Source organism: Calidris pugnax, unplaced genomic scaffold, assembly GCF_001431845.1.
Source record: "Calidris pugnax isolate Ruff unplaced genomic scaffold, ASM143184v1 scaffold44, whole genome shotgun sequence".
NCBI classification, from domain to species: domain Eukaryota; kingdom Metazoa; phylum Chordata; class Aves; order Charadriiformes; family Scolopacidae; genus Calidris; species Calidris pugnax.
Genome location: NW_015094506.1, coordinates 20,873,599 through 20,900,175, shown reverse-complemented (window position 1 = coordinate 20,900,175; position 26,577 = coordinate 20,873,599). Strand labels below are relative to the sequence as shown.

The following is a 26,577-nucleotide window of genomic DNA, read 5'->3' as shown; positions in this document are numbered from 1 at the left end:
AGCAAAATTTGCTTTGGTCTTTGTGCTGTTTCACTTTCATTTTGTGTTGTCTCACAGTGGTTCCCGTGCTGGAGAGGAGGGTGAGGAGAGAGAAGGTGCAACACCTATTGAAAATCCAGTGTGCTCTGTGGCCTGCACAGGAGAAGGAGGACGTGTTGGGGCTGCTTGTCTCCCCCTAAAGCCCCAAAACATCTTGGCAGCTCCAGGCACCAGGTACCTCTGAGGCAGGGAAGGGCTGTGGGGAGCTGGAGACTGGTCTGACATCGCCAGAGAAGGGACTGGTGGCCCCAGGGGACTTGCTGGGCCCGCCTGTCCAGATGTGCTTAGCACAGACCAAATGCAACATCTGTTAGTTGCCTCGGCAGCATTACCATTGCAGTCCCGTTATGTTTTAAGGCTTCAGTTGTAAGACTCCATAAGTGCTACTAAAGTGAGTTTGCCTGTAGGTATCTCTGAAATACTGATCTTGCCTTCCAGTATGAAATCCTCCCTCTCTCCGGTGTGTGTTTTCACAACTCTCTATTTGCAGCCACATTGTGTTACACAGTTGGCATCCAGGCTGTTGGTCTCTAACCACGGGGACTCTGCTGCCAGTTGTCTCTATTTGCAGACGAGATTGAGCTGTACAAAGTTACCATGTATTTCAGGCCAATCTTGCCCTCTTTCCCCTTTGTCCATCTCGCTCCTAAAGAGCAGAGTGACCATGAGCTGATGACTTGTTTCGAAAATGTCATTTGTTTGATCGTAAACCAAGACAAACAAACATCTATAAAGCCCTATCACTCATTTCACAGCAGCAAGGTATTTTTGTTTTCTCTACTGTGCGGCAGACTTAACTCGCTGGTACAATTCCATTGTTTCTAAAATACATACATATTCCCCAATCATGAGCTTGCAGTCAGAGTTAGAGATCTGTTACTTATGGTGGAGGATTTTAAGGGTGGTGGGACATGTCACTGCAGCCGATTGGTCCCTGCACCGACATTTGCTCTACAAATTCCAGTGCAGTGTGTGGACACATCCTAGAAACAGGTGGAAAGTCAGGCAGTGCGTGCAGGGACCAACCCACTCTTTGTGCTGATGTATCTCATCCTGCTCAAGATTAACACCGTTTGATGGGAGCAAGCTGCTGCTCTGACCTGTGGGTCTATCCTGGCCTTATTCTTTCCTCGGTCTTGCCAACTTCTGTAGGTCTGCCTCCCTGTTCCTGGCAGACATCAAGTTGACTTGTGTGGTAGGTCAAACCTTTGCCAGAACTGCTTCTTGACAGTTCAATACAGTCAGGACGACTGTGTTTCTCAAAGTGCCTTTATTCATGCAATAATTTGACACTGTTTATACCGGTGAACATATACCATAAATTGTTGGGTTTGCTAAAATAGTCCATTTACTGTGCTAAGGCAAATAGTTTACTGAGAGAAGCGTGTAAGAGAGCACATAATCCCAAAAGATAATTTAATACAAGTCGGAAGCTGCAGATGCTTGCAAAAGTGAGATAACAGACTAAATGATGAGAGGAATTTTTTTCTGGTAACTGATCCCAACACTAGCTTCTTCACAAACAATGAAAGAAATATTATAGCTAGCAAATGCTTTTTGTGTGTTGCAGATTACATTGTGCAACTTCAGAGCTGTCATTCTTAACTTAACATGCAGCTACATGTCTTATAGACACCTCTGTGGGACTTAACTGAAGCTTTTATCTACCTAATGGCTACTGTGTGGCCACCCTTAGCCTCCATGGAAGAATGAACACGGTTGCTGGGCCAGGGAGTGCTGACAGAGCGAGTGGGAGAGGCAGCAAAATCATTGCTTATGAGATGTATAATGTCCTTGTGGAAAGCAGCAGTGTGCATCCTAGGTAGCAGCCAGGCTGAGAAGATGATGACAGAAGGTGATCAGAGCTGGATGATGAGAAGCTGGGAAGGCTTCTTCAGGCTTAGCAGTGCCAGGATGAAACAGAATCAGAGAATGGTTTAGGTTGGAAGGGACCTTAAAGATGGAGTTCCAAACCCCCTGCCATGGGCAGGGACACCTCCCACTAGACCAGGTTGCTCAAAGCCCCATCCAGCCTGGTCTTGAACACTTCCAGGGATGGGGTGTCCACAACTTCCCTGGGCAACCTCTTCCAGTGCCTCACCACCCTCACAGTGAAAAATAACATGCTGATGTCTGGGTTAGGGAGGATGAGTACTTTGCTCCAACACCTTAAGCCCTGGTGGAAGCTGTGTGAAGGAGGAGAGTGAGGAGGTGTGGTGGGACTGGACTCTCAGTGCAGATTTGTAGTAGGCACTTAAAGTAATCTCTTTTTTTGGGCTTAAATTCCCTACAGAAAGAAGCACAGTTCCCCAAGCTTATGTATTGTGAAGAGAGAGTGAGATAATAGGCCAGACTTTCCCCACAGCAGCTGGAAGCCCTTCCTAGACATGCACAGTTATTAGATATTGAATTGAAGTGTGGCTTCAGCTAAAAGCAGAAGTATGGAATAGGGAGGAAAGAAGGAACACTGGATTTCTTCTTTTTTTTCCCCTGCTGATGTAGGGAAGGAAAAACTATGCATTTCCACCATTGTCACAGGCTGATAGAATCCTCTTCCCCAGGGAGAGTCACCAGCCCGGAGCTCTGGTGACTGAACAGCTGGAGGATGCTGCCAGAAGCTGGGCTTTGCCTAGTAAATGCCATCCAGAAAATGGGACTGCGAGGCTAAGGTGCTTGTTTATTTCAATATAATTACACTTTGTTGAGGTTCTGTTTGTTGGTCAAACCTGAGCATAGCAACTTGACTTGCCTGAGGACTTGTTGCTGAGTGGCAAGGGTGAAGTTGCACCAGAATGCCTTACTCCAAAACTGTGATCAAATCTCAGTACTCAGCCACTGTCAGGCACCAGCATCACCTCATCTCATGGTATGAAGAAGTGTCTCCATAGGTGCCTGGGAAATCTGTGCTTGGTTTTTCTGCATACCTGAAATTCCCATAATATGAGTTTAAACAGCTCTTCCTTGGGCTGTGTCCTCTGCTTCCTAAACTGATAGGGATATATGTGCTTTGGTCTAGTGTCTTTGAAGGATTTGAAAGGATGGCACTACTCAGACCATGTCTAATGCACACCCACAGGAGCTGGTTCTCAGCCTGAAACAAAGCTGGAAGAAGTACAAGTGGGGAGGGCAGCTGATTTTTTTTCAAAGCCTACCCAGATGAGATAGCAGAGTCCTGTTGAATGTGATAGCCTACTGGAAGGGCTCCTCACCTAAGCTGTTGGCCAGAAGAGCAGGAGCAGGCAGGTTCATTTGCTCCCTTCCCAGCTTCAGGGAATCCTGAAGATTCCCAGGAGCCACTGGTGCTACCAGTTACCCTGGTAGAGATGCTGATTTGTTGTCTGAAGTGCAACCTTCTGAGCAAGAGAGCTGGGTGGACTGCTGCCCATACAGTCCACACTGCTTGCTGGCGTTTGCAGCCCCCATAATTTTCTGCATCTCCCCCTCTCTCTGTTCTTCACAATCCCTGAGCTACCTGGTTGCTCCCTTGTCTAGGCAGACCATCTACGTGGATCCTTACTTGTGGGGAATGCTGGCATCATGCTCTGGATTGCATTCATGGAGATGCGGGTGAGAGCTAAAAACAAAGAGCTGCCGCTGCTTTCAGACTTCTTACAGGAGTGACAGCTGAAAGGCCAGATTGTTACCAGGAGGTTTAGGGAGGTGGCTTGGCCACCCCTGGAGCAGCAGGAGCCATCTAATGCTGGCTCAGGTTTGGGTTAATGGAGAACGTGCGGGGTACGTCTGGACAGCATAGGAACAAGGGAGAGGAGAAGGAAGCAGAGAGCAATTTTGGTAGCAGTCCATGGCTGTTTGGTTGTCCTCCTGGGACAACTGCAGCCTACCCGCTTCCAGCTGAAGATTTCTGCAAGTGTGGAGCCCTAAACTCAGTTGCCCCCGAAGCTCCATCACCTCCTGAGAGGGTGCCATAGCCCTGTCATCAATGGGGAGGCCACCTGAGAAGGGTGTTTTACAATAAACAGTCACGTACATGCTCCAAGGAGGAGAGATCAAGGCTCAGACATCCCATACCCAGCTCATCAACAGTTTTGCCTCTTCCATTTTTCTTAATGAAGTTAAACATTTAATCCTTTTATTTTCCACTCAGTGGTGGCATAGGTTCAGAAGAAATGGGGCAGGCCTGTTGTGCTCCACACAAGAGAAGAGCCTGATTTTTCAAGCGTTCCTCCAGGTACTGAGAGATGGTGGGCTGAATCACTCCAGGCTGAGGAGGGAACTGAGCCCACACCTCCCCTTCTAACCACCTGAGTAGAAAACAAAACTGTTGGTAGGTCTTACAAGGATGTCATAGACCTTAATCTGAAGGAGTAGCCAAAGGTAGCAGTGTTCAGAGTGGCTCCAAAGTGGATAACCTCAGTGTTTCCTCTAGGTGAGCCTACACAGCTCACTGTATGTGTGCTGGCTGGTTTGTATCCACTCCCGAGGCTCCCGGTTCTCCCTATAACTGTTTTCCCCACAGGGTCACAGATATCAAGCCAGCAACCAACTGACTTAAAGCATGTCACCACAATGCCTCCTATTTAGGTGCCCAAATCCTTTGTTGGATCTTGCTCAGGACTTGTCTGAGCATTGTGTCTGCCCTTCTGCACTTTTGGCAAAACTGTGTAAGACCCACTTTCAAGAGAAGATAAGTTCAGTCAAACACAGGGAAGCATGATCAAAGTTTTCTTTCACTTTTCTCATTAGAAAATTCTACTATGGCTGTTTCTTTACTATCCAGATTTTCCCATAAGTGCTGCATCTCAAACATCTCTGAAGCAGCAGCAGAAGTAACATTTTTTCCATCACTGAAGGTCCTTTGTTGTGAAGTTGCCCCAGAATCTGTTAAAGGCTGTGCAGTGTCAGCATTCGACACTGTACTATGACTATGGAAGCTCGGTAAACTCCATCGCTGAAGGTTTCTCTCAGGATCTGCTATGAAACCAGCTATGTTACCACCATGGGGTTCATGTTTGGGCTCCCCTATCACAGTAGGAAGTGACTGATGCACCTCAGAGCCTGGGAGGTATGCAGTCATTTCTGGGGGAAAAAAAGGATGGTCCAGAAGAGACACGTTTTCCTCAGTTAGGCTTCTTTGGAGCTTCTCTTCTGGCATGCTTGCGGTGCGCTCTCTTTGCAGGTCTGGTTTGCCCAGCACATCAGGTGCTTTCTCCTCGGCTTCAGAGATGATGACCTCAGGAACTGGCTTGTTTGTCTCGGATGTGTCACTGTCACCGAATTGTGCCTCATTCCTTGAGGTTTCAGTTATGGGTCCTAGATCTCTGCTACTATAAAGTCTGTTACTTCTGTCAACTCCTTCATGTTTCTTCTTGAAGCTCGAGGTGGAGTGTCTCCCTCTTGTGTGCATTTCCTGCAACCGTCTGATGTGCCCTTTTTCATCTGCTGGGAAAAACACCGAATTCTCACTTGTCTGCCGACTGTAGCGCCGTTGAGCTGGGGACGAAGGGCCCTCATGGACGCTGAGAAATCTCTTGACTCTTCTCAGCACTGAACGTTGTCTTCGGTGTTTCTCCTCTTCCCAGGGCCACTCTTCCCCATAGAGGAATTCGGTATCAGCCAGCCTGCCAAACAAAGCCAGGGAGTAGGTGTCACTTACGTATAGGAAGCATGTGGTCTGTATGCACATATATCCTGCTGTCTCAGCAGGAAGACACAGGAACCAAGGCCCTAGTGTGTCCCCAAGGAAGGGCATGGAAGGGGCGAAAAAGGGGTGAGGGTGCCAGGAAATACTGCCCGTGCCCTTGGACTAGCCAGATCACACAGAAAGCTCTCCACATCCAGGTATCTCTTCTCCTGAGGACCATGCTTGGAGAGCATCCAGCCAGACATCTGGCACCATTTTGTATTTGGGCTGCAGCCCTCTGTGGCAGCTCCATATGGTTAGACTTGTGCTTAGGGTGAGGGAAAGGGGAGAAATAAACCCTGCTGGGCGTTGTGGATACTTTTTCAGGAGAATCCTTGGGGCAAAAATAACAACGGAAAAAAGCTGCTCCTGGAAGCAGAGTGCAATGGTTTCAAAAAATGTTGGAATTACTGAGATGGCCAAATCTCACTTACCTCTGGGGCATGACAGTGTGTCTGAAATTCCCACCTGTACCTGATACTCTTCTCCTGCCCAGCCTCGGTGGTTCATGAGAACAACTACCGCTGCATCTGCCAGGCAATTCAGTACACATTACTGTCTCAGTGCACCCCAGAAGACAAGCCAAACTGGCCCAATTGCCTGTCCTAAGGGCAAGGATGGCAAAGGGGCTTGGGCCAAATCTGAGATGAGGAGCACAGAAGGCAACGCTAACTTAGAGGGGCAGAGGAACTTCATCCAGCATTTGTGAAGCTCATGGAATAATTTGTGTTGGAAGAGACCTTTAAAGGTCATCTAGTCCAACCCCCCTACAATGAGCAGGAGCATCTTCAACCAGATCAGGTTGCTTGGAGCCCCATCCAGCCTGACCTTGAATATTTCCAGGAATGGGGCATCTACCATGTCTTTGAGCAACCTATTTCTCATGTTGGCTTGAGGGGCCTGGAGAAGACTTTGGATTGGGCTTAAGTTTTATATTGGACTTAGATGAATCTTTATACCTTGTTTTTGAAGTCTGCATAATAACTACCCCCTTTTTTTTTTTTTTTTTTTTAAGAGGAGTGAACAGAGAAACAGTTCAGAGGAGAATGTAATTAATAACAAAGTCAACACATCAGAGCTGTTTGGATTTCACAGGGGCTAACATGGAGCTAAATTTCATTCAGTCCCCATTAATTTTTTTGTGTGAAGTGCTTCTTATTAAAAAATTGTTTGCAGACTTAATAATGTTTCTTCTTTTCCACTTTCCCCCCATAGCAATTGCAGCAAAATAATTATATTCTATCAGTTTTTCTTCTTTATTTTTCACTTTCTTCTTTACTTTTCTTTCGGCCATTTCATAGCTTTTCCAGAAGGAAATAAATTCTGAAAAGACTGTGTGTGATAAAAGGAACTCATATAGACTATTGTTCTTTGTAATAGAATGCATGCAAAAATGGAAAAATAAGAGGAATAAAAATGAGAAAACACCTATTTCCATGCCAAATGAAGCAAAAACTTAAGCATATTTTATTTTGATAAAGGCTGGAAAATTTTGGAAAAATTAAAAACTTCTTGGGACAAGTTTTAAAGTTAAAAAAATGGCTACTATGAAGTTTTAAAAAAGATTTTCAGATAAAAATGTCTACTTGTTCAGGCATGGTGGTGTTTACACTGGCTGACCTGTTCTATATTACAACATGTCACAAGTGTTTAAACTCAGCAGTTCTAAGCTAACTGGCCTATCACTGCTTTCTCATATAGATCCTGACAACAAAGGGCAATCCTATATCCTCTATATGTTTCTTTATAATGGTGGCTCTTGTGTTGATGTCTGTAAATAATTCTTTGATCCCTTCACAACATCTGACTGCTCCAACTTCCATCTCTAGATTATTAGTTAATGAAAAGTCATACAACATTAATGTTCATTTCTTGTTTATCTTCACAAAAATCTGGACTGATTTTAGCCATCATCTGCTAACAAAACAAGCCAAGGAATAGCTATTTTTCTAACTGGGGGGTGTACGAAGAACCTGTAGTGAGTAAAAAATTATTAAGAAAAGTCAGTCACTGTCTTCAGGTGCCATCCTGTGCTCAGAGACTATCACCAAACCCTCCCTGCAAACATACTCTGTTTATTAATTACATGATTCAAGCAGCGGGTGCACTATTCATGTGAGCACATGGACTACTGGAGACATGATCCCACCAATACCAGCCTGTCCACTCCCTCCCAGTAGCATAATTTCCCATCTCCATCTTCCCCACTCACAGGATCGCCACAACCCGCAGCCCTGCACTGACTGTCCGTCAGTCAACATGGGCTGTAGGGGTGGTGATGTTTCTGATGGCATTGGTGCCACTCACCCCATTTCAATAGTTGATCCAAGGAAAGAAGGAATACAGTAATCAGCAGCTGCTTTTGTGTAGGGTGGCCGGGCAGAGGAATCATTCCAGTAAATATCTTTCTCCATCCTTGGTAAGTTCATGTGCATCTCGTCCACCGCCAGAAGTGACACCTTAGATTTTTTGGGTATAAATCATTTCACTTTCAACATAGTACAGTATACAAGATAATCTGCTTTATGCTCTCTGGGTCAACATTTCCTTCAGAAACCCTTTAAAATGCTGGCCTGGGCACTGGGAAGAGACTCAGTATTATGACATATGCCACCTATGCCCTCCTGTACTAATGAAGCATAAAATTTATTGTAACTTGAGTCTTCCACGTTGCAAAACTATTTGTATCAGATTGAAGTCCTTTCCTTGTGCATGATGTAGTTAAATGGAAATGTGATCCTCCATGTGCTACGGGAAATCTGTGTAGAGTATTAGTTGTACTCCTTGAAAAATCTCCAGGGGTTGAGAAGCTTTCCAATAGGCTTTGTCCACATTTAAAGACATTCAGAACTAAGTACATGACCAACCTGTTCTAGGGCCTTCCAATATATTTATACAAAGGGCTCTGAAGCACCATAGCATGAGTAGCCCGCAGTGGTGTTAAGCCAGAGAACATCTTTGGCAGCGTGAAGGCCTCTCCCACTCCTGTGCGTACCTGCATTGCTTGCTTTGCTGAATATCCTGGTTTGCTTGCCCTGCCCATGCTCCCTCTAACACCTGGGCTCTGCTTTGCAGGCTCAGTGGTCCCCAGCAGACATGGGCTCCACCAGCAGCTCAACCCTACTCTTGGCTCTACCTGCAAGGAGGGCAACGGGTGCCATGGGACCTCTTCATGTCTTTGGGCTCCTTCATAGCATGACAGACAGGGGATGTTTGGGAATCAGGGGTAACTGCAGTAAATCTCTGCCCTGGCCATCTCACAGCTCCTGCCACTGATGACACTGGCTCCTGTGCTGACTGGAGATGCTGCCGTGGGTGGCAGCATCGCCACATGAATCATGGTATGGGCCCCGATTATTAATTCAGGGCTCTGCTCAAAAAGTATTTTTGATACCTTTACTACATTTTTTTTTTTAAAAGGAAAAATCATATACAATATTATAATCTCTAGACATTCAGATTAGCAAAACGTGTTCTCATCTCTGGGGGAATAGGCAGCTTTGGATTTTGCAGGATTAACCTACATTATGTGTTTTTCCAGGCATAAAGTGAGCTTATAGTTTGAGGTCAGCTGTTTGCATGTTTAGTCAGGCATCAAGAAATGCCAAATACCTGCATCAGGATGCATTAGCTTGTAAAAAAAAAATCTGGGGATCACAGCCGTAGATACTCCTTCAGGGAAAGAATTTGTTTTGATGACACTTGTTGCCCTTAATTTGTACCATGATATAAGAAATAGGGTTAAATGTAATGATAATATATAGTACAGTAAAGCTGCAAGAAGAAATAACCACAGCAACCTGTAAATTTCTATCGATGCACCAGTTAGTTTCAAAATCATCATCATCTTCTCCAAATGGATTAATAAGTTGTTCAGCGACCTGAAAGGAAAACGAGACAGTGAATAGGGGTTGGCATGCCATGTCAGGACCGCTGCCGCAGAGAAAATAGGATCTGATTTTCCTCCCTCTCCCTGCCTGTCACTTGCAATCACAGGATAAGCTCGGTGTGATGGTTTTGCCCGCCCAGGGAAGGAGCAGCTTGCTCTCCCCATGGACTCGTACCTCGGTGCCTCATTGGTGCTGTCAATCATGATTGTCGGCACGGGCCTACTGGGAATCGAGACACGTCTGGGCCACGGTAATTGTCACATAAGATAGTCATTACTTTCCCTTGCCGTTGTCTTGGGCTGATTTAAATGAATGGTTTAGCAGCTAGAGGCTCTGTTATTGCATTATGGCTTAAGATACTTCGGCAGCCCATTGGGTCAGCATTCCTGAGCCCTGCAGCTGGGATCTGCTGGGGGGAGTGCAGCTCGTCTCTCCAGCTCAGCCTTCAGCCCCTGCTTCTTTGTCAGTGGTGGTGCTTTCAGGAAAAGCAGCCCACCACAAGACTTGAGTCAAGTGGATGCCGTGCATCATGCTAGCCAAAGCCAAGCGACAGGAGTTTGTTTAATTCAGCCTGCTGTTTTGGGTTTCTGTCCGTGAATTGACTAAAACTGGAGGGGAGAAACCCATCCTGTGGAGGAGACAACCAAAGAGTGAGCTCAAGCATCTTTGTGGTGAGGTGCCTTAGTCTGGGAGCTAGGCTGGGAAAGGAAACCCCTCTGGCTGCCCATAGCCTTATCCAGTGCTTCCTCTCCCAAAGGAATAAATAAATGGAAAAACAACCAGAGACTGACCCCCTGCACCCCCATGATCACCTAAGTACATTGTGGGGAGAAAACTCACAGCTGCTGAGGGAGAAAAAAGAAAGATGAAATAGGAAAATTTAAAAAAAGAAAAGGTTTTAGGCAATTCAGACTGCTTCTCTATTTCCCAGTTCCTTGCTACACTGAGGTTAAATATCCTTTCCCCTTCATGCTTTTCTCTTCCTGTTTGTCTTTTTAAGCCCTGGATTGGAAGCAGGTCACATTCTTGCTGACCCTCCCAAGGGCTTCCTGGTGGTCACCAAGGCCATGTGCAGGAGCAGTGGCCCAGTCCTCAGTTTAATGTGGGTATGGTTGGAGCGACTGTATGATTTAACTGCCTTCCTCAGGAACCTTGCTATGGATGGCTATCACCTAAATAACTTATAACACTAAGTTAGTCGCTCCCTGGTTATTTACTCCTATGTGCTTCTAGGTTGTACTAGTGGGTAAGCACTTGCTGACTCTTAGACCACTACTTCCCAGGCTGGTGGTGGAAGACCACACATGAACTGCTGAGCAGACTAACATGACAAAAACACCTGCAAGGCAAGAGGAACAAAATGAAGACAGGGGACACCTCTGCTCACACTCATTGGCCTGCCCCATGGCTCTAAATTTTGGGTATAGCCATGGAAGTGCTGCAATAGGAATGAGCCAGAGCGTGTTGTGGCTCTCCAGGGAAGACACTGATCAACTCAGTGTAAACTGGGGGATCAGCACCCAAAAATCCACTGCGAAAACTGTCACATGAGCTGAAAAAAGTGAGCAAGAGTGGGACAGAAGGAACAGCAGGCATGGTCTTTTGCTTGACTGACCTGGTTCTGGCATGTCAGACAGGACTTTATTCTCCAGAAAGGAATGTAGTGCTGTACAACTAAGCCCTGTATTTGGATGGTCCATCTATCCTCTTAATGAAAATGGTGATTTAGAAGAGTTTCATGTATAGGAAACTTTGCCCCTGTATTGTAGGTATAACAAACCAGGCCCGAGGCCAAGGAATGAGCTCAGTTTAGCCATCATTTCTGAGGAATTGCCAAATTACTGGAAGTCAATAGCTCGGGGGCCTTTCTGCAGCCTGGCAGCCAAAGCCCAAGGCACTCAGCAGGAAACCGGCTGTAACCTTCAAGACAGAAATATCCTGACTCGGGGGCTGCAGATTCGGACAAACCTCCCATCTGAGGGAGCACTGCTGATATATTAAATGTGCTTTTTAAAACTGCTTCCCCTCTATCTCATTTCCTTATGCAGAAGTTTTTTCAGTTACAACAGCACCTTCTGCCTGCCATAGCCAGGCGTTGGCTGGAAGCCCTGAGCCTAACTGGAAGAGATGCTATGGCAGCCTCGGGTGTTGATGAAGTGGAAACCTTTTCCCCTCTCAGGAGCACCAGCAGGGCGGTCATGAGGAACAGCTTACAGTTTTGTATCCCACTCGTAAAACCCCTGAAGACATTGCCTAGAGATAAAGCCTCCTGTTTCTGCAGGAGCAGCGCACTGCCCCTGCTGTGCCAGCCTCCCCTCCTCTCTCTCCTGCTTCTCCTCCGGGTTGGTCCCCCCTAAGAGGCAAACTCCTTTTTCACTCCCAGTTTCCTGGGACACAGGACTCAGGAGCTTGCCCTGCAGGCATTTTACTGTCCCCTGCGATCTGCCAGCTCGCTGTGCTGCCTTCTCTGCTCCACCCTGTTTGGAGCTGGCTGTGGGAAGGGGGCTCTAAAACTGGCCAATTTTGTGCAATTTATATCCTAACAGAAAAGTTAGCTCTAAGTTTCCAGCCATGATTAATAATACCCAAAGGAAATCTTTAATGCACATGGACCTTAATGTACTAATTTGCTTTTTATTTGAAACTTTTTTCCAGTTAGTCTACCTTGATACTCCCTGCAGAGGAGAGAACCGCCGTGAGGTAGGTGGCTTAATTACTCAACTATCAGATCGATGGTGATATGTTAACTGACCAGGCATCAACGGGCTAATGGGTTGCATCCAATTCCTTCTATAACTCTTCTTTTTAATGAACGTTTTCATGTGGTGGGGTTGTAGCCAATATTGGCTGTCACTGTTTGATAGCCCCCTGGAACTGGAAACCTTTAATTGCCTGCATCTGATTAAGTTCACAGCAGATACTAAAGGCTGGCTTTGATCATAAAAAGAAAGTATGATTCAGTCCCTTTCTGCCCATGCCAGGTCTGCAGCAATATTTCCCCATCACACAGTGGAGTGTTTTTTCTAATCGTTCATCTGTCATTTTATAGTCTCAAGTCCTAGGCCCTGATTTTGCTGGAGTAATACTTCTTTGGGGAGTTGTGGTTGCACTGGTCCTGTTAAAATGGGCTCTTTCAGGTTCCCAACTGTTTCTTATTGTAAGATCTGGCAGGTAGAATTAAAAACCTATTGGGTGATGTATCTTTATGACCACAGGACACTTTTGGCTCAATTCAGTTTTGCTGTAATTCCATTAATCTTTAGTGATTTTACAGTATGACGTAAATATGACACCTTGACATCAGCTCTGACACCTTCACCAGCTCCCCTAGGGTTGGTTCCCCCATGACCTTTCCAGAAAACTAGTTTACCTTGAGCCATCCTGCGTAGAAGAAGAATTGTAACAGCGTGAAGATTGGAATGTAAAGATCTAAGTCATGTCCCTGATACCCTTGGTCAGTATCCAAAAATTGGCGCCCTATCAGGCAGGCAAAGAAAAAAGTATAGACTGCGAGAGTAACAACCTGCAAAGAACAAAACTTCATTGAAATCACGCAATCATACAATCTTATGCATAAGGCAACAAATACCCAAAGCCCTTTAATTGCCTTTCCCTGTATCATTTACAATTCTGTGGAGAGGTATTACAAATAGAGAGGCCATGGGAATAATTGAATCATAGAATCACAGAATGGTTAGGGTTGGAAGGGACCTTAAAGATCATCGAGTTCCAACCCCCTGCCATGGGCAGGGACACCTCCCACTAGACCAGGTTGCTCAAAGCCCCGTCCAGCCTGGCCTTGAACACTTCCAGGGATGGGTCATCCACAGCTTCTCTGGGCAACCTGTTCCAGTGTCTTACCACCCTCACAGTAAAGAATTTCTTTTTAGTATCTAATCTAAATCTCCCCTCTTTCAATGTAAAACCATTACCCCTTGCCCTATCACTACATTCTCTGATAAAGAGTCCCTCCCCATCTCTTTTGCAGGCCCCCTTCAGGTACTGTAAGGCCTCCCTGGAGCCTTCTCTTCTCCAGGCTGAACAACCCCAACTCTCTCAGCCTGTCAATTATAGCCAGGAAAAAGGCCCAGGAAAAACATTTCAGTGCTTCCCTCCCCGCTCCCAAATTATGCAAGGCCTTGAAAACCTCTCTGCATTAAATGTGACTAAAATAGTCAGCCAGGTGTCCATAGTCCCATGGGAGTCAATGAGTGCTCAACAGCTCAGAGATTCTGGTTGAGTCTATGGATGTTTTGCACCAAACTCCCCTTTTCTGGAAACTGTCTTTCAAATTTTGTAAAGGGTAATGTCTCAGTACCTGGGTATAGACCAGTGGAATTCCAACCCAGTCATAACCAAACAAAAGACTACACCAAGACCGGTACTTATTCATCTCCTACAAGGAAAAAAAAAAGAAAAATAAAAAAACCAACAAACTAAATCTGCATGAGGTTAAATTCTAAATGATAAAGATTTTGTTACAATTCATTTTTACTCATGTAAAAAGACAGGAAAATAAGAAAGTGCAGTATATATGAATTTATGTCATAATTATATCAAGCACCCCATTGTCAGGTTTGGATATTCACTTACTTTATGGAGTTGGAATGCTTACTATAGTATGTACCTCTTCATAAATTATCTTTTGTTTCTATTTTATCTACAGCCTAGTGATACATGAAAGAGAATATATTATATCATAAAAAGATGTTTGACCACTTAATGAAATATTCAGAGAGATTATCTTCCCTGAAATTGATACTAAAATCTTCAAAATGTCAAATTATTCTCATTTTTTTTCCTGCAGCACTGGAACAAGTATGAATTTACAATGACATTACATTAATTTTTTACTCATCAATTTGTTGCTTCAGTTAATACCTTCTTAGTCATATAAATACAGTCCCAGTGACCTGCTGCTGTGTGTGCTTGAGTGTACATGGGTACACACAGAAAAGAGGTATAGATCTTGAGTAAGATCATTTAGATGACAGTAGAGAGTTGTGTGCACTAAATCAAATTATATAAGTGAAAAGCTACCACATAGCAATTCCAGATTAGTTTTCTGTAGATTTACTTTTTCTACTTACGTTCATCAGTGTCTGCAGATCTACACTGTCCCGAATTCTTCCTTCTTTTCGTGCCCTTGATGCCAAGTTTCCAAACCAGACAAATGGCACCCAGTATTTAAGGTGGGGAGACTTAAGGTCATCAAAAATTTTTCTTTCATATCTCGTCATAAAACCTATTTACATAAAAAAAAAAAGACTTAATTTATTCTGTGCAGCCAGTGAAACTGATGTTATAAATTTTGAATGTGTTTGAATCTGTTTATGTGATATTTGCATAGAACTATGCAAAACACTATTTATAATTCTAACTAGTAGCCACCTCCTTTTTTTCTTTCAGCTTTTTTGCCAGGATAGATCTTGCTTGAAACAGCTTCTTTTTGCAACAACTACCTACTCAAAATCCCTCTTCATCAATATATGCAATAATTTGCTATTGCTGTGTTCTCATATCTGACTGCTAACATATTGTAGATACATCTAATACTAAGAATTATGCAGCTTGCTCTCTAGTTCCACGTTCTACTTTCAGAAAAATAAGGAACTGGATACACCAGTTGAGAAACTATCACTTTTCAGCAATCATGGCTTTTGGCAGCGTCTCAACATATGTTATAAGGGCAGTTGCGTGACCTTCTGATTCTGATAATTTTTTGGTAAATCTGCAAAGCAGTGAGCAAGCAACAAGAGGATACGAGCGCATGCACGAAGCAGAGCTCAACAGAGACCGCACCTTCTGCCAGCAAAATGCTTCCCTGCCAGATTGTGTTTCATGTTTTCTTTGGGGTTACGGAGGCGTGCAGAGATGGGAAAGGAATCATGCACAGAAATCCCGCTGCTAGTGGGACACAGGGCCAGGTGACGTGCTGTGAGGCAGCGGGCTGAGGCTGCTCTCTGCCTCGCAATTCCCTTTGCCCGGGTGCTGGGAAGGTATTATGTTTCCTCCAGAGTTCCCCTGGCCTTGCGAAGCCCCTGCTTCCCCCTGCTGCAAGCAAGTCCAAGGTCAGACAGCAAGGGAGCCCGGGCTGTGTGGGACAAAACCTGCACCAGAGCAGCTCGCTGCCTGGAACTGCTGTAGTATTTGGAGCAAGGCCTCTACCCCCTTGGGTAAGAAAGCTCTGTTCTGCTGTCCTCCTTCCACCCAGCATTTGAGAAACGCAATCTCAGAAAACTCATGAGGGGGAACTTCACACTTCCCTTTGCCCACATCCTGGATTTTCTGGCGTTGGAGCAACCTTCAGGTTTGGGGGAATCTTAATTTTTGCTCAGATGTGTGTGTGTCACCTACCAGGGTGGGTATGAGGCTTTTGTTGTGTTGACATTAGCTCCAAAACTGGACAAAATTAGTAGCATGGCAGCTCCAAAATAAGTTCTATAAGGGAATTGAGAGTAGACAGGTTTTTTTTTCAGTCTCATAGAATCCTAGAATCCTAGAATGGGTTAGGTTGGAAGGGACCTTAAAGATCATCGAGTACAGATGCAACAAGTCAACACAGGAGGTATGAAATCCTGCAACTACAGAGAAAGGACACAGGGCAGGACAGAAAATTCTGTGGAAGAGGGAAAGTTCAGCAGCAAGACACAGTATCCCTGCAGTATCCTAGAATTTGAGAACAGAATACAATACAGCTTTTAAAAGATCCCTGGGCAGTTTGCTCATAACCAATTGCACAGAAATATTCAGGCAACCGGACAAATTGACCTGCTAGTCATGACTCCTAAAAGTCAGTCACTAGTCAGGTTGCCTTTGATTTTTGGCTGGCCAGCCTGCTCATTACAGGACAGGAAAAGATGTTTCTTCAGTCTGATACAGACAGACAGAATATCAGAAAATTGACAGTAGTAATTGTAAGTACTAAAAAAGTAGTAAAAGTAGTAAAATTGACTGAGTAAACACTGGATGCAAGTCACTTGAGAGGCTCTGGGAAGTCATTATCTGGAAGGAAACAGCCTGAGGGAGTCATGAAGAACAAGCAAAGCTCCAAGGATCAGTGCAGCTCTCTTCTGAAACTGGGTACCTTTTTGTTCAGAAAAGCTCAACAAAGCCTTGTTCTTTTAACAGTAACATTCAAGTTGTCGTTATTTTTAAAAGTAAGGTGTTTGTGTTTGTATTAATTAAATATTCTCTTTGATGGATATTAACAATGCCTAGTATTCTTGTCACAGAAAATATGAAACAATTATGGATTGCTCTTGCTGCTGTGAAGGTTATAGCAATACAAACAACACACAGTTCTGAACCACTTGCTGTTTGTTATTGCAGCGGTGAAGAAACACTTTATATTCCATCAAGTACAGGGGAGGATATAAAACCTCAGTTATTAAAATTAAATGATTTCTAAATATGGTCATACTATTTTTATTCAAGAGTATTCAAAGAATTAACTGAGGAACTCTCTGGACAAAAACACTGGTTTTGATAAGCCCTGGAAGACTGGAACAGCTCCAGAAAATTGGAAATATTTGGCAAATATTGTACCAAGATCCTGAACAGGATGATCTAAGGAATGGCAGGGCACTGAATCCTTGTGAGAGCATGAAAAACTTGACATGGATGCAATCAATAAAGAATCAAAGGACGCTAATGTGAACAGTGTCAGCCAAAGTGGTCTTATGGGAAAATGGTTGATGACAACACAAGCCTGGCTAGAAAAAGTCACTTGTGCTCTCCTTCAAGGGATTTGAAGAGTGTTCAGTTCTTCCATCAAAATGGAATGATTTGAGACAAGACTGCTTCAGGTCACTCATGCCAAATACTCTGAAGGTGAGTGGTTAGAGAAGAAAGAACTTGAAAAAAGGTGATCTCCCACTTCACCAGAGTGTACTAACAGTGGTCAAGCAGATAAAAGTTTCACTTTCTGCTTCTGTGTTATGTGGGAAAGAATTAATTTAGGTACTGCACACCAGTAGAGGGTTTGGAACTGTGAACTTTATCCCTCTGTAGGTATTCCTGTAGTTGGGCTCACACCTCATGTTTCTCTTCAGCATTTCCTGTCAGCTGTTTTGGGCCGCTCTCTGCCCAGCTGCTGACTCATTACTCTTGTTTTTTAAGACTCGTGTTCTTGAGCAGCCAACATCCCTCTTGCACCTTTTAGCCAACAGGATTGGTATGCCCAGGACTGCTGCTAGGCATCTGATGCTTACGGCATACGTGCCACAGTGCTCAGCACCATAATGTCATGAATCTACATGTATCTGTCTACTGCCTACAGCTCCATAAGGAATGCTAAAAAATGAAAAAGAGTTTAGAAAAGAGTTAGGAGGAAGATCCAGCACTGAACACCACACCTTGTAGGGATAGACTACAGAGGGTGAAGCTCCTAAATATATTCAAGCCCTTCTGCACTCTGTTATTAGGTAGCTACTGAGGGAAATGCGGTGTTTTCATCTAGCTAGGAAAAGAAAACCCAAACCCATTACAAAATCCACTGAAGAGAAGATGACCCTGTACAAATTCAGACTGAGAATAAAATTTCACGTTTCAACAGCGAGTTCACTGTTGTGAACGTCAGTTCACCCAAGATGCGGTGTAGTCTCTCCAGTACACACAGTTGATTTTTAAATCAGGGCTGGTTGTATTCCTGGAAGGTTTCATAGCTCAGTCAGAAATTGCAACATGATAAAGGGTCTTGTGAGGAAGCTTTTTGCCTTGTGTTATGGATGAGTCAGACTAGATTATCATGCTACTGTTCTCAGATTTAAAACCTATGACTGTAAGCAGTTCGTTAGCTGAACTGAGAAATGTGTAGCAATGGTTACGCCGCGGCAGTTCTCCATTTGATAGCGAAATGCAAAATCGGCACAAGTTGTTTCAATGACGACTGTGCCACGAGTATCAGATTCTGCCGCTCACATTCATATTAAATGCTGCACTCCCTGATATGGCTGATACAGGGAGCTAGGGAGGGGATAATTGCGGAGTACTGTCTTAATCGCTGGACGTTAGCAGGAACAAAATATGCCTTCAAGTGCTCAGTACTGCATCAACAAAAATTCTGTGCCACAGTATGCCTTAAAACCTACAGAATAAATACCAAAATCCACAGAGTTGACTACATTATCAATACTTAGTTATACAGTTTATAGTAGAATATTTTCCACTGTTAAAAAAAACCTCACAAAACAACCAAAACATGTTTTCCAGTCTACAATTTTTGTACAATGCTGCGACATTTTGTCTCTTTTGGAACAGATTGTCCTTAGCAATAGGGAGGCAGAGCTGGATTACCCTGCTGGAAACGTTGTAATTTTCCAGTGCATACTAGAAGCAGATTGCTGGGGAGAGTGACAGAAGCTCCCTTGACCTCTCACAGGCTCAGGTAAACAGTTTTGTTGAACAGCACAAGAAAGAGAACTTCAAAATCCAAATGAATCCAACATAAATTATGTTTTTTTCAGTAAGATCAGTGCATTCTGCCTGGATATTTTTTTTTTAATATCCAGAGCTTCTCACACATACTTGAAATGTGTATATGTATATACACACTGCATATTTTAACTGGCTACAACTTTGCGTACTAATCTCTGCCAAAGGAATAATTTTAAGAAATGTAAGATGTTCAGTAAAAAATGTATGGCTGCTCCTATTTGGAACAGATTCCCACACCTCTGCACTGGTGTTCTACCCATGACACTGACCATGCCAGTCAGAAGGCACAGCATCACATCTTGCCTTTAAATACTCGTAGACAAGAAAGTCTTACATGATTGAACTCTCTTCCCCATCATCACACTCACTGTATTATCAAAACAAACAGAAAATAAAGGCACGGTTCATATGTAGTATATTTATCCCTGAAAAAAACCTAAGCTTCAGGTGAGGATGTAAATTTAAAGAAAACTCCCTTGGAGCTGGGAGTTTTAAGTATATCACAACACTTAAAATGTGCAATCTACTTAAAATGCAATCTACTTAAAATAAATTGAGATAAAGCTGTACTTGTGAAGTGCCTGCAGAGATCTATCTTTGATACATGAGCCACAGTTATATCCTAGAGGTGGAGGCAATGCCATGTAACAAGTCGCCATCCTTACTGCATCGTACTACAGTGCAAGTGCACTGGTTTTCACGCTTTGGGGAATGTTGTACCTGCTCCACGTGCCTGTGTGTTTGGGGCAGGCTTATTGCTTCCATGATGGCTGAGAGCAGATTCGCATAAGAGCCTCAAACTCGTTTGATTCCTGTAGTGTTGCTAGATGAAGACTATAAGAGCATTAAAGATGCACACTTAAGGCCATGTCTTTTAAGCCACTGACAAAAACGTGGCAGCTTTGACATGGGTAAGTATGAGGCAGATGTGGGGCCAAAAAGGTAGGAAAAAATGGGTCTGGCTCCTTCCCTCCCTGCTTCCCCACCTGTGAGGGAAAGAAAAAACATTTTGGGGAGAAGGACTCAGAAGTACCTGCTCCTACCACATGGTCCATGGTGGGGAACCTTTTGTACACGGCCGTGCTCACGGAGCGGAAGATCAGCAGAGATGTCAAATTCACATAACGCATGAGAGTCCTCCTCAACAAGCGCCCATATTCATCTCTGCCCTGGACACAGCTAGAGATGAGGAACATCAGTCGATCTGGCCATGGTAAGTTCACAAACTGGTTCCACCAGCGATTCACCACCAAAGTAACGTAGAAACCTGAGGGTTAGAAGGTAAAAAAAATGTTCAGTGCCTATCAGGATTTCTGTTTAGGTTACTTTGATTTAGCTTGCAGAGTGTTATTCATATCACTAAGCTGCCACATTTCCCAGAATAAATGCAGTAAGCCACGGCAAAACCCAGGATGCAATCAATGCTAATTATTTAATAGACACTGCAACCTAATGGCCCATTCCAGCTGAGTAACTCATACTCTTGGACTTCCAAATTTCCTCTTTTGTAGTAGACTTTGGGTGGATTTAGTGCTTTGAAAGACCAGGCACAATGTACCAGTGTTAGTGGGCACATATACACATATAAAAATATATATGGGAATTTTATTCTTTTATTGGTATATTAAGAACATGAGCATAAACATTGATATAACAAAACCAACTTGAATTTAAGGAGACCTCTTGGAAGCTGATGATTATTTTATTGTAAGCCTCTACCTCCCCATGTGCCCCTCAGCTCTGAAATGCTTCCATGCATGGACATTCACGGGATGCCTGAACAGAGACTGCCTTGGAGAATAATTCCACATGTAACTGGTACTTACCAAGCACAAAAGTTACCGGGATTTGTTCAGCATATTTGTCACAGTAAATTGATAATTTTTCAAAGAACCTTTTTTGGCTACCTGTAAGAAAAAATCTGCAGCAAAAATAAAATGTATCTGTCCTTTCATAATATTCTGGCACTAGCTATGAAGTGCAAATACGCATAAATAATCAGGTATGTGCAATCGGGAGCAACCCTGGCTAATGTCTTCAAGCAAAGCCTTAAAGCTAAAGTGCTGAACTCTTTTGGCACGTAATAAAGAAGCCGGAGGAGAAGTCAATTTTGGTCTTTGCAGTTTACTCATTACTAATTTGACTGGCACTACAAATTAAGATCCATACACCTGGAGAATTAGCTTGCTGTCTCATACAGACCAATGATGATAGGAAGCCATAAGTCTGCAGGTAGAGCTTGCTCTCCTTTTTTGGAGGGCTACTTAATGAAAATACTCAGGTATGCTTGAATTGCAAAAGCTTACCAATCTCTAATTGTTCTTATTTGAAAATGCTGTACTCCTACGAAATTTTCCTTCTCCACAAGATTAAAAACACAACAACCATATTTACTTTGCAGTGAGGAAAATTTTCACCAGATGATAGAAAATGAGTGGAGAATGGCAGCATCTGCCTATGGAAAAAAGATATCTAATGAAATACAGCAAGCTTAAATATAAAATTTGTTTTTATTTGTATAGATGAGTATTACAATTATTCTATGATTTTGTATAAAAGTAACACATGACAATTATTTGGTAAGTTTTTCTTACAGTTGTGCAATAAAACTTGGAGCATATAGAAACCTTTCCATGGTGTATTTACCAAGGCCTTTAATTGCCTAACATTTCAGTAAAACTAGATTAATCTAAATAAACACGAGGCTCTGGTATTTCTTTACATATTAATGCTGTAATTTTCTTTCCAAGTTCACAGGGATAGATTACTGAACATTTTGGAAAATTAGTGATTAATCACAGACAAACTGAAGCTCATTTTCTCCTTGCTTCACATAAAAAGCAAACACTGGGGTCTAATTACAGATCAAGGTAAGTGCTGAATCATGATTTTGATACTTCTGTGTTGTGTACCTCATCAATTAAAAGTTTCACTGCAGTAATTGATGCATTGCACCTGTCACACCAGTGTTTAATTCACACCTTGGTGGGAGAAGCAACTCTCCTAACTTGTGATCCCCTCCAGGTGCTGGGTGACACACAGGTAACAACCTGTCTGGTTTCCCTGCAGTTTTGCTTGGCCCTCTGCAAGCTTAAAAATAAAGTTTGCCATGCCGTCCTAGCCTTAAGCAAAACTTTGCTTGTCCTAACTATATAACCTGGCTCACAAACTATTACCTTTCAGGGTTGTTAAAGAAATTACCACTGAGCAACTGAAGACAGTTTTGCTAGTAGAACAAAAGGTCTATACTTATCATTTAAAGCAGAGGCACATTTGCCACCGCCAACACGACAAGCTATATAAAGCTATGATAAAAGCTATATAATACAGGCTAGCTATGGTTGTTTATTTAGGCTAACTTCAGTAGGATGGTTGCTCAATGCTGGGCTGAAAGAAGAATCAGCTGAATACGATAGGCAGTATTTTATTTGTACCCTACATGCTTTCTCTGGAACATGAAAGTGAAGGTGGAAAAGGAAAGGACATTAGAAGAGGTCCAAGGAAAAGATACTAATTCTGTAGTAACTTCCCCCCCAAACCATCATTCATCAGCCTTACACTATGAGGTGTGAAACTTCAGTATAACATTTAATGAGATGTGAATTGGAAAGAGTGTACCTGTATAATACACTTATCGCTGTGTAAAGAGTAGCAAAAACAATAAATTCTCTGTACAGCAATTTGTAGATGCTGCCTTTCCACTTTAGGAGTAATCTGTGAAATCCAAAGAAAGTGGCATTTGCTACTTTGCTGGAATAAGTGACTGTCATCCTCTTGGCAGGCTGTGCCTAGAAACAGTAGAAGAGAAGCAGGAAACCAACAACATTATAGACAGTATATCCTAACCTGAATGCACCCTTGTATAGATAGATACATACACATATACAAGCACATATAAATATAAAATAGTATATGTATGCATAAATACATGCTGTGTGTACTTCTATGTATAGAGAGGGAGAAAATGAAAAATCTTGCAGTTACGAGCCCTGTTGAGACCTGCAAAATGACCGAAGCAAGGCTGTATTTGGGCTTTAACTCAAAGGCCACCCAAAAGCAACAGCTAGTACCGACTGTGCCTGCCTGCCTGGGCAGCAGCAGCAGGGACACGTCACAGCTCTGAAGCCTCTGCTTACTCCCAGGTTGCTCCAGTCTGATGTGAGCAAAGAAAAGGAAAAAAGTTTTGCTTGAATTTTTTACTAAGCACTCCAGCAACAGAAGCAAAGCTAAATTTCACAAATGCACTGTCCTCCCCAGCCAGTATTTTTAGCTGGCTTTGGTAATTATACTCATCTAAAACCAAATGAGATTTAGAGGCTGCATCTTTCATTAACAGTTACGACAGCAGCTGAGATCAGCTGGGGAACCCTGTTATTTCTCCACCTGGCAGCCAGACATGCCCATCAATGCTTCAGCACTGCAAGGCCATGTCAAGAAAAGCCATAGGGTTGCTCAGGTAGGCAACGCGCAACACGGTGTAATTAAAGCAGTACTAAAAGTATACAGATAAATATTTTATGTTGGGCTTGCTACTTGCTTACCTGGTGTAGGGAGATGCTACAGGAACTTTTATGTACTAAGAAAAAAACCCTAGCTACAAATGTAGATGAAAGCAGTTTTGTATAGCATGCACGGAAGGGAGTAGCTAAGACAAGCACAAAGCCTCAGGGTAGTTATTGTGTACCATAAATATAATTCTTGTCTATATTTTCATGATGACAGTGTAGGTCACTTACTCTCAGAAAAAAAATCAGAACCCATAGTTAATAGATGGCTTGATAGTATTTTATGCAACTTGGCTGTGTCTCTGATGCTGAGCATAAAGTAAGCCATTAAAATTCAGCTGTAAAAGTGCCACTTTCTCTTTTAGTCACCAAGGGAATCAGCAGGGAAAAGACACCATAAGCCTTCTATTGCTGACAGACTGTCTCTTCTTGCCTGCAGAACGGCTGCTCAAGGTTTGCCAGCGTGGGCTCAGAGATTTTTTTGTGTGCGTTATTGGTTTTTTTTAAGATGCATGGGTTTTATTCTTTAGCATCCAAATGATAGTTTTCCTCTTCCTGAGACTTGGAACAGGCCTTTAAATTTTTTGTTGTTATTGTTGAACTACAAAAAGTTCAATTCAGAAGCCAAATTAGCTGACTGGCATGCAGAAATGCAGCCCTGTCTGCTAAAAAGCCTGTGGATGCAACGCTTAAGAAAATGGAAGCAGAGATTTCCATTCTCCAGCAGATATGGGGCTTTAAAAACAATGGGGGAAGCCTGTGGCTGGGCTATAGGGGAAGAATGGGGTAAAAAAACAGTCTCAACTGAGTTTCCTGGCAACTCTGTAATAGGTTTTAGTCCTTGCCCATTAATGCTAGGGAGTACGTGTGTTCGTCAAGAATTGTCTATCTCTCCACTAATAGCCAATTTGCAATGGAAACCTCCAGTGGGACTGCCTGCGTGTGAGGACTTAGGTATAGAAAAGACATCTGATAACATGAGGGCTTATAGCCTGGCGGGAACTCAGACCCCCAGCGTAAAACAGTGCAATGATTAGAAGAGGAAGTTAGACAAATGCAGTCTGAAGTAAAATATAAATTGCTAACTGTGGGGGCAACCAAATAGCAGAACAGGGGACTGGACAGATGCCCTGTGGTGTAGGATCTTTAAGACAAGAGCATATAGTCTGACAAAAGATGATCTTCAGGAGGAATTCACATAGCTGGGACGTACAGGGTTGGGGCTGAGTGGCTCTGCTGGTCTCCCCCAGTATCTGGGCATCTGTGAAACTTTCTGCTCAGTCCCTTCTGACCTGGGCTATGGAGGGAACAAGATTGCCTGCAGCACCCTCACGGCATCTGCAGCTCTGCAGGAAGGCAGTGATTAGTGTCAAATCCACAGCTCTCAGTTTCTGCATATGGGGCTCAGGAAGGAGTCATCCTCCCAGGCATCAGTGACTGGACGGTGCCAGAAATTGGCCTCTAGCTGAGCTGGACGAAATGGGTCCACCTCCTCTACACAGCTACAGCAAATCCCATCTTGCAAGGCCTAGTGGATGGGTTTTGGCCACAATTGCAGAGCTGTAATGATATGTCCACCCCCTTCCACCCTCCCCACACCCATCAGACTGGGAGAGGAGAGTTTTCTCCACGAAGCACAATTTGACCGCTTGATTCAAGCAACTATATTTCACTTAATCAGATTCCAGCTATCTCCCTTAGCACTTTACTCAATGCCCTTAGCTCGGAATACAAACTTCACGTTAGTTTGGAAGGCATTGGATGCCCGCGGCTTTTTCTTTCCTCCTCTGAAATGGGGCAAAGAAAAGTGGGACTGTTACAGCAATTTCAGGCTTCTGTGCCTTGGTTTCCTTGCCCTGCCTTGCCTTTGATGCACTGAATATTAGTTTCCTGCTAAGCAAATGCTTTGTTGAACATTTGTCGTTGGGTTCATATAGGGACTTCAGGGTAATATAATGTAATGTCCTAAAATATACATTAAGTCAGATTAGGTGATCTAGGATTCATTTAGACTATGTGAAGCTACGAAAGACAGCTGTGTGTCTGTCTGATTAGATTCCACAATATAGCAAACACAGATTTAAATATGCACTTGTGTCTTTTACTCTGTGAACAACTACAACTACTTGGGTATAGCCCCCCCAAAACCAGTGGGTAGTTTTGGCATAAAGCCCTGCGCTGGGTCAGGTTCTTGCACGGTGGCCCAAGACCTTAGTTCACGGGCAGTGTGTTGACTGAGGGTGCTTCCAATGTTACTCATGGTCATAGGAAATTAAAAAGCTAAAATTGAGACGGACAGGAAGAGCAAAGCATAATGATGCCCCCCAGCACATTCCTGCCCGAGCGCTGCTTTGGCCTGGGCTGCAGAAGGACAGAGTGTTAGATTAGATACCACAGGAACCAGTGCCATGACAGACTTTCTTATTAATCGTGTTGCCCTTAACTTCATTAGCAAATATAGGGCTAGACTTTCTGCTGGTGTGGATTTGTGAGTTTTGGGGCATAACACAAGTTATGCCCATTGTATGCCTGCAGAGACTTTGGCTCATAGCCGTGACACTGCTTTTCCTTTTGCTCAGTTTTTTTTTCCTCTCAGAAACTTTCTTAAGCACAGGCTGAAATGCAAGTTATATATTACTCTACTTTTGCTAAGATCATCAGAAGCCTTTAGGCATAAACACCTAAAAATAAAATGTTTTCCCCCCCGCCTCATAATATTGAACCCAATTGAAAATGGGATTTTTGCCTTGCTGAGAATTTCAGTATGCATTAGGATTCAGAGAGAAACCACAGTAAAAAATAACGGCCATCAGTGTTTCCTAACTGACCATGAAAGTCATATTACAGAATGTATAAATAAATAGTGCCTCTATGCACTTGTCATTGTATCACCTTCTCTTGGTTTACAGCATAGTAGAGAAAGTGAGCGAGAGATTCGAGTTAAGCCAACTATAAAAGCATATTAAGCACACGCTATATCCACTGACCTGCTATTTTGATTCAGCAATCCGAGCCCGAAGGCAAATCCCGGACCCTTCTTATTCCTCAGATGTCCCAGATAAAG

At 43.4% G+C, this 26,577-nt stretch overlaps 1 protein-coding gene across 2 annotated transcripts; it reads right to left on the bottom strand.

Annotated features, from left to right (window-relative positions):
* Positions 1-1,347: 1,347 nt before the first annotated feature.
* Positions 1,348-26,577, bottom strand: BEST3 (bestrophin 3). Of its 2 annotated transcripts, XM_014963164.1 has the most exons (10): positions 26,501-26,577; positions 22,627-22,796; positions 20,835-20,929; positions 20,042-20,275; positions 14,661-14,815; positions 13,889-13,966; positions 12,941-13,093; positions 9,481-9,561; positions 7,988-8,139; positions 1,348-5,618 (listed from the first exon to the last, which is right to left on the bottom strand). In XM_014963164.1, the coding sequence occupies exons 2-10, from the start codon at positions 22,776-22,778 to the stop codon at positions 4,715-4,717; spliced, it is 2,004 nt and encodes a 667-aa protein (XP_014818650.1). In that variant the 5' UTR covers positions 22,779-22,796; positions 26,501-26,577; the 3' UTR covers positions 1,348-4,714. The 2 variants fall into 2 exon arrangements, with proteins under 2 accessions (XP_014818650.1, XP_014818651.1); XM_014963165.1 differs by lacking the exons at positions 20,835-20,929; positions 22,627-22,796 and having other exon boundaries at positions 26,501-26,562.

What these genes read in the sequence shown, in the direction of transcription:
- BEST3 (XM_014963164.1), bottom strand. Translation starts at nt 22,778, where the DNA reads ATGACAGTCACTTATTCCAGCAAAGTAGCAAATGCCACTTTCTTTGGA. An exon ending in ATCTGCAGACACTGATGAAC is followed by an intron (nt 13,967 to 14,660) that starts GTAAGTAGAAAA and finishes TTTTCCTTGTAG; the next exon opens with GAGATGAATAAGTACCGGTC. An exon ending in TCTACGCAGGATGGCTCAAG is followed by an intron (nt 9,562 to 12,940) that starts GTAAACTAGTTT and finishes TTTTCCTTTCAG; the next exon opens with GTCGCTGAACAACTTATTAA.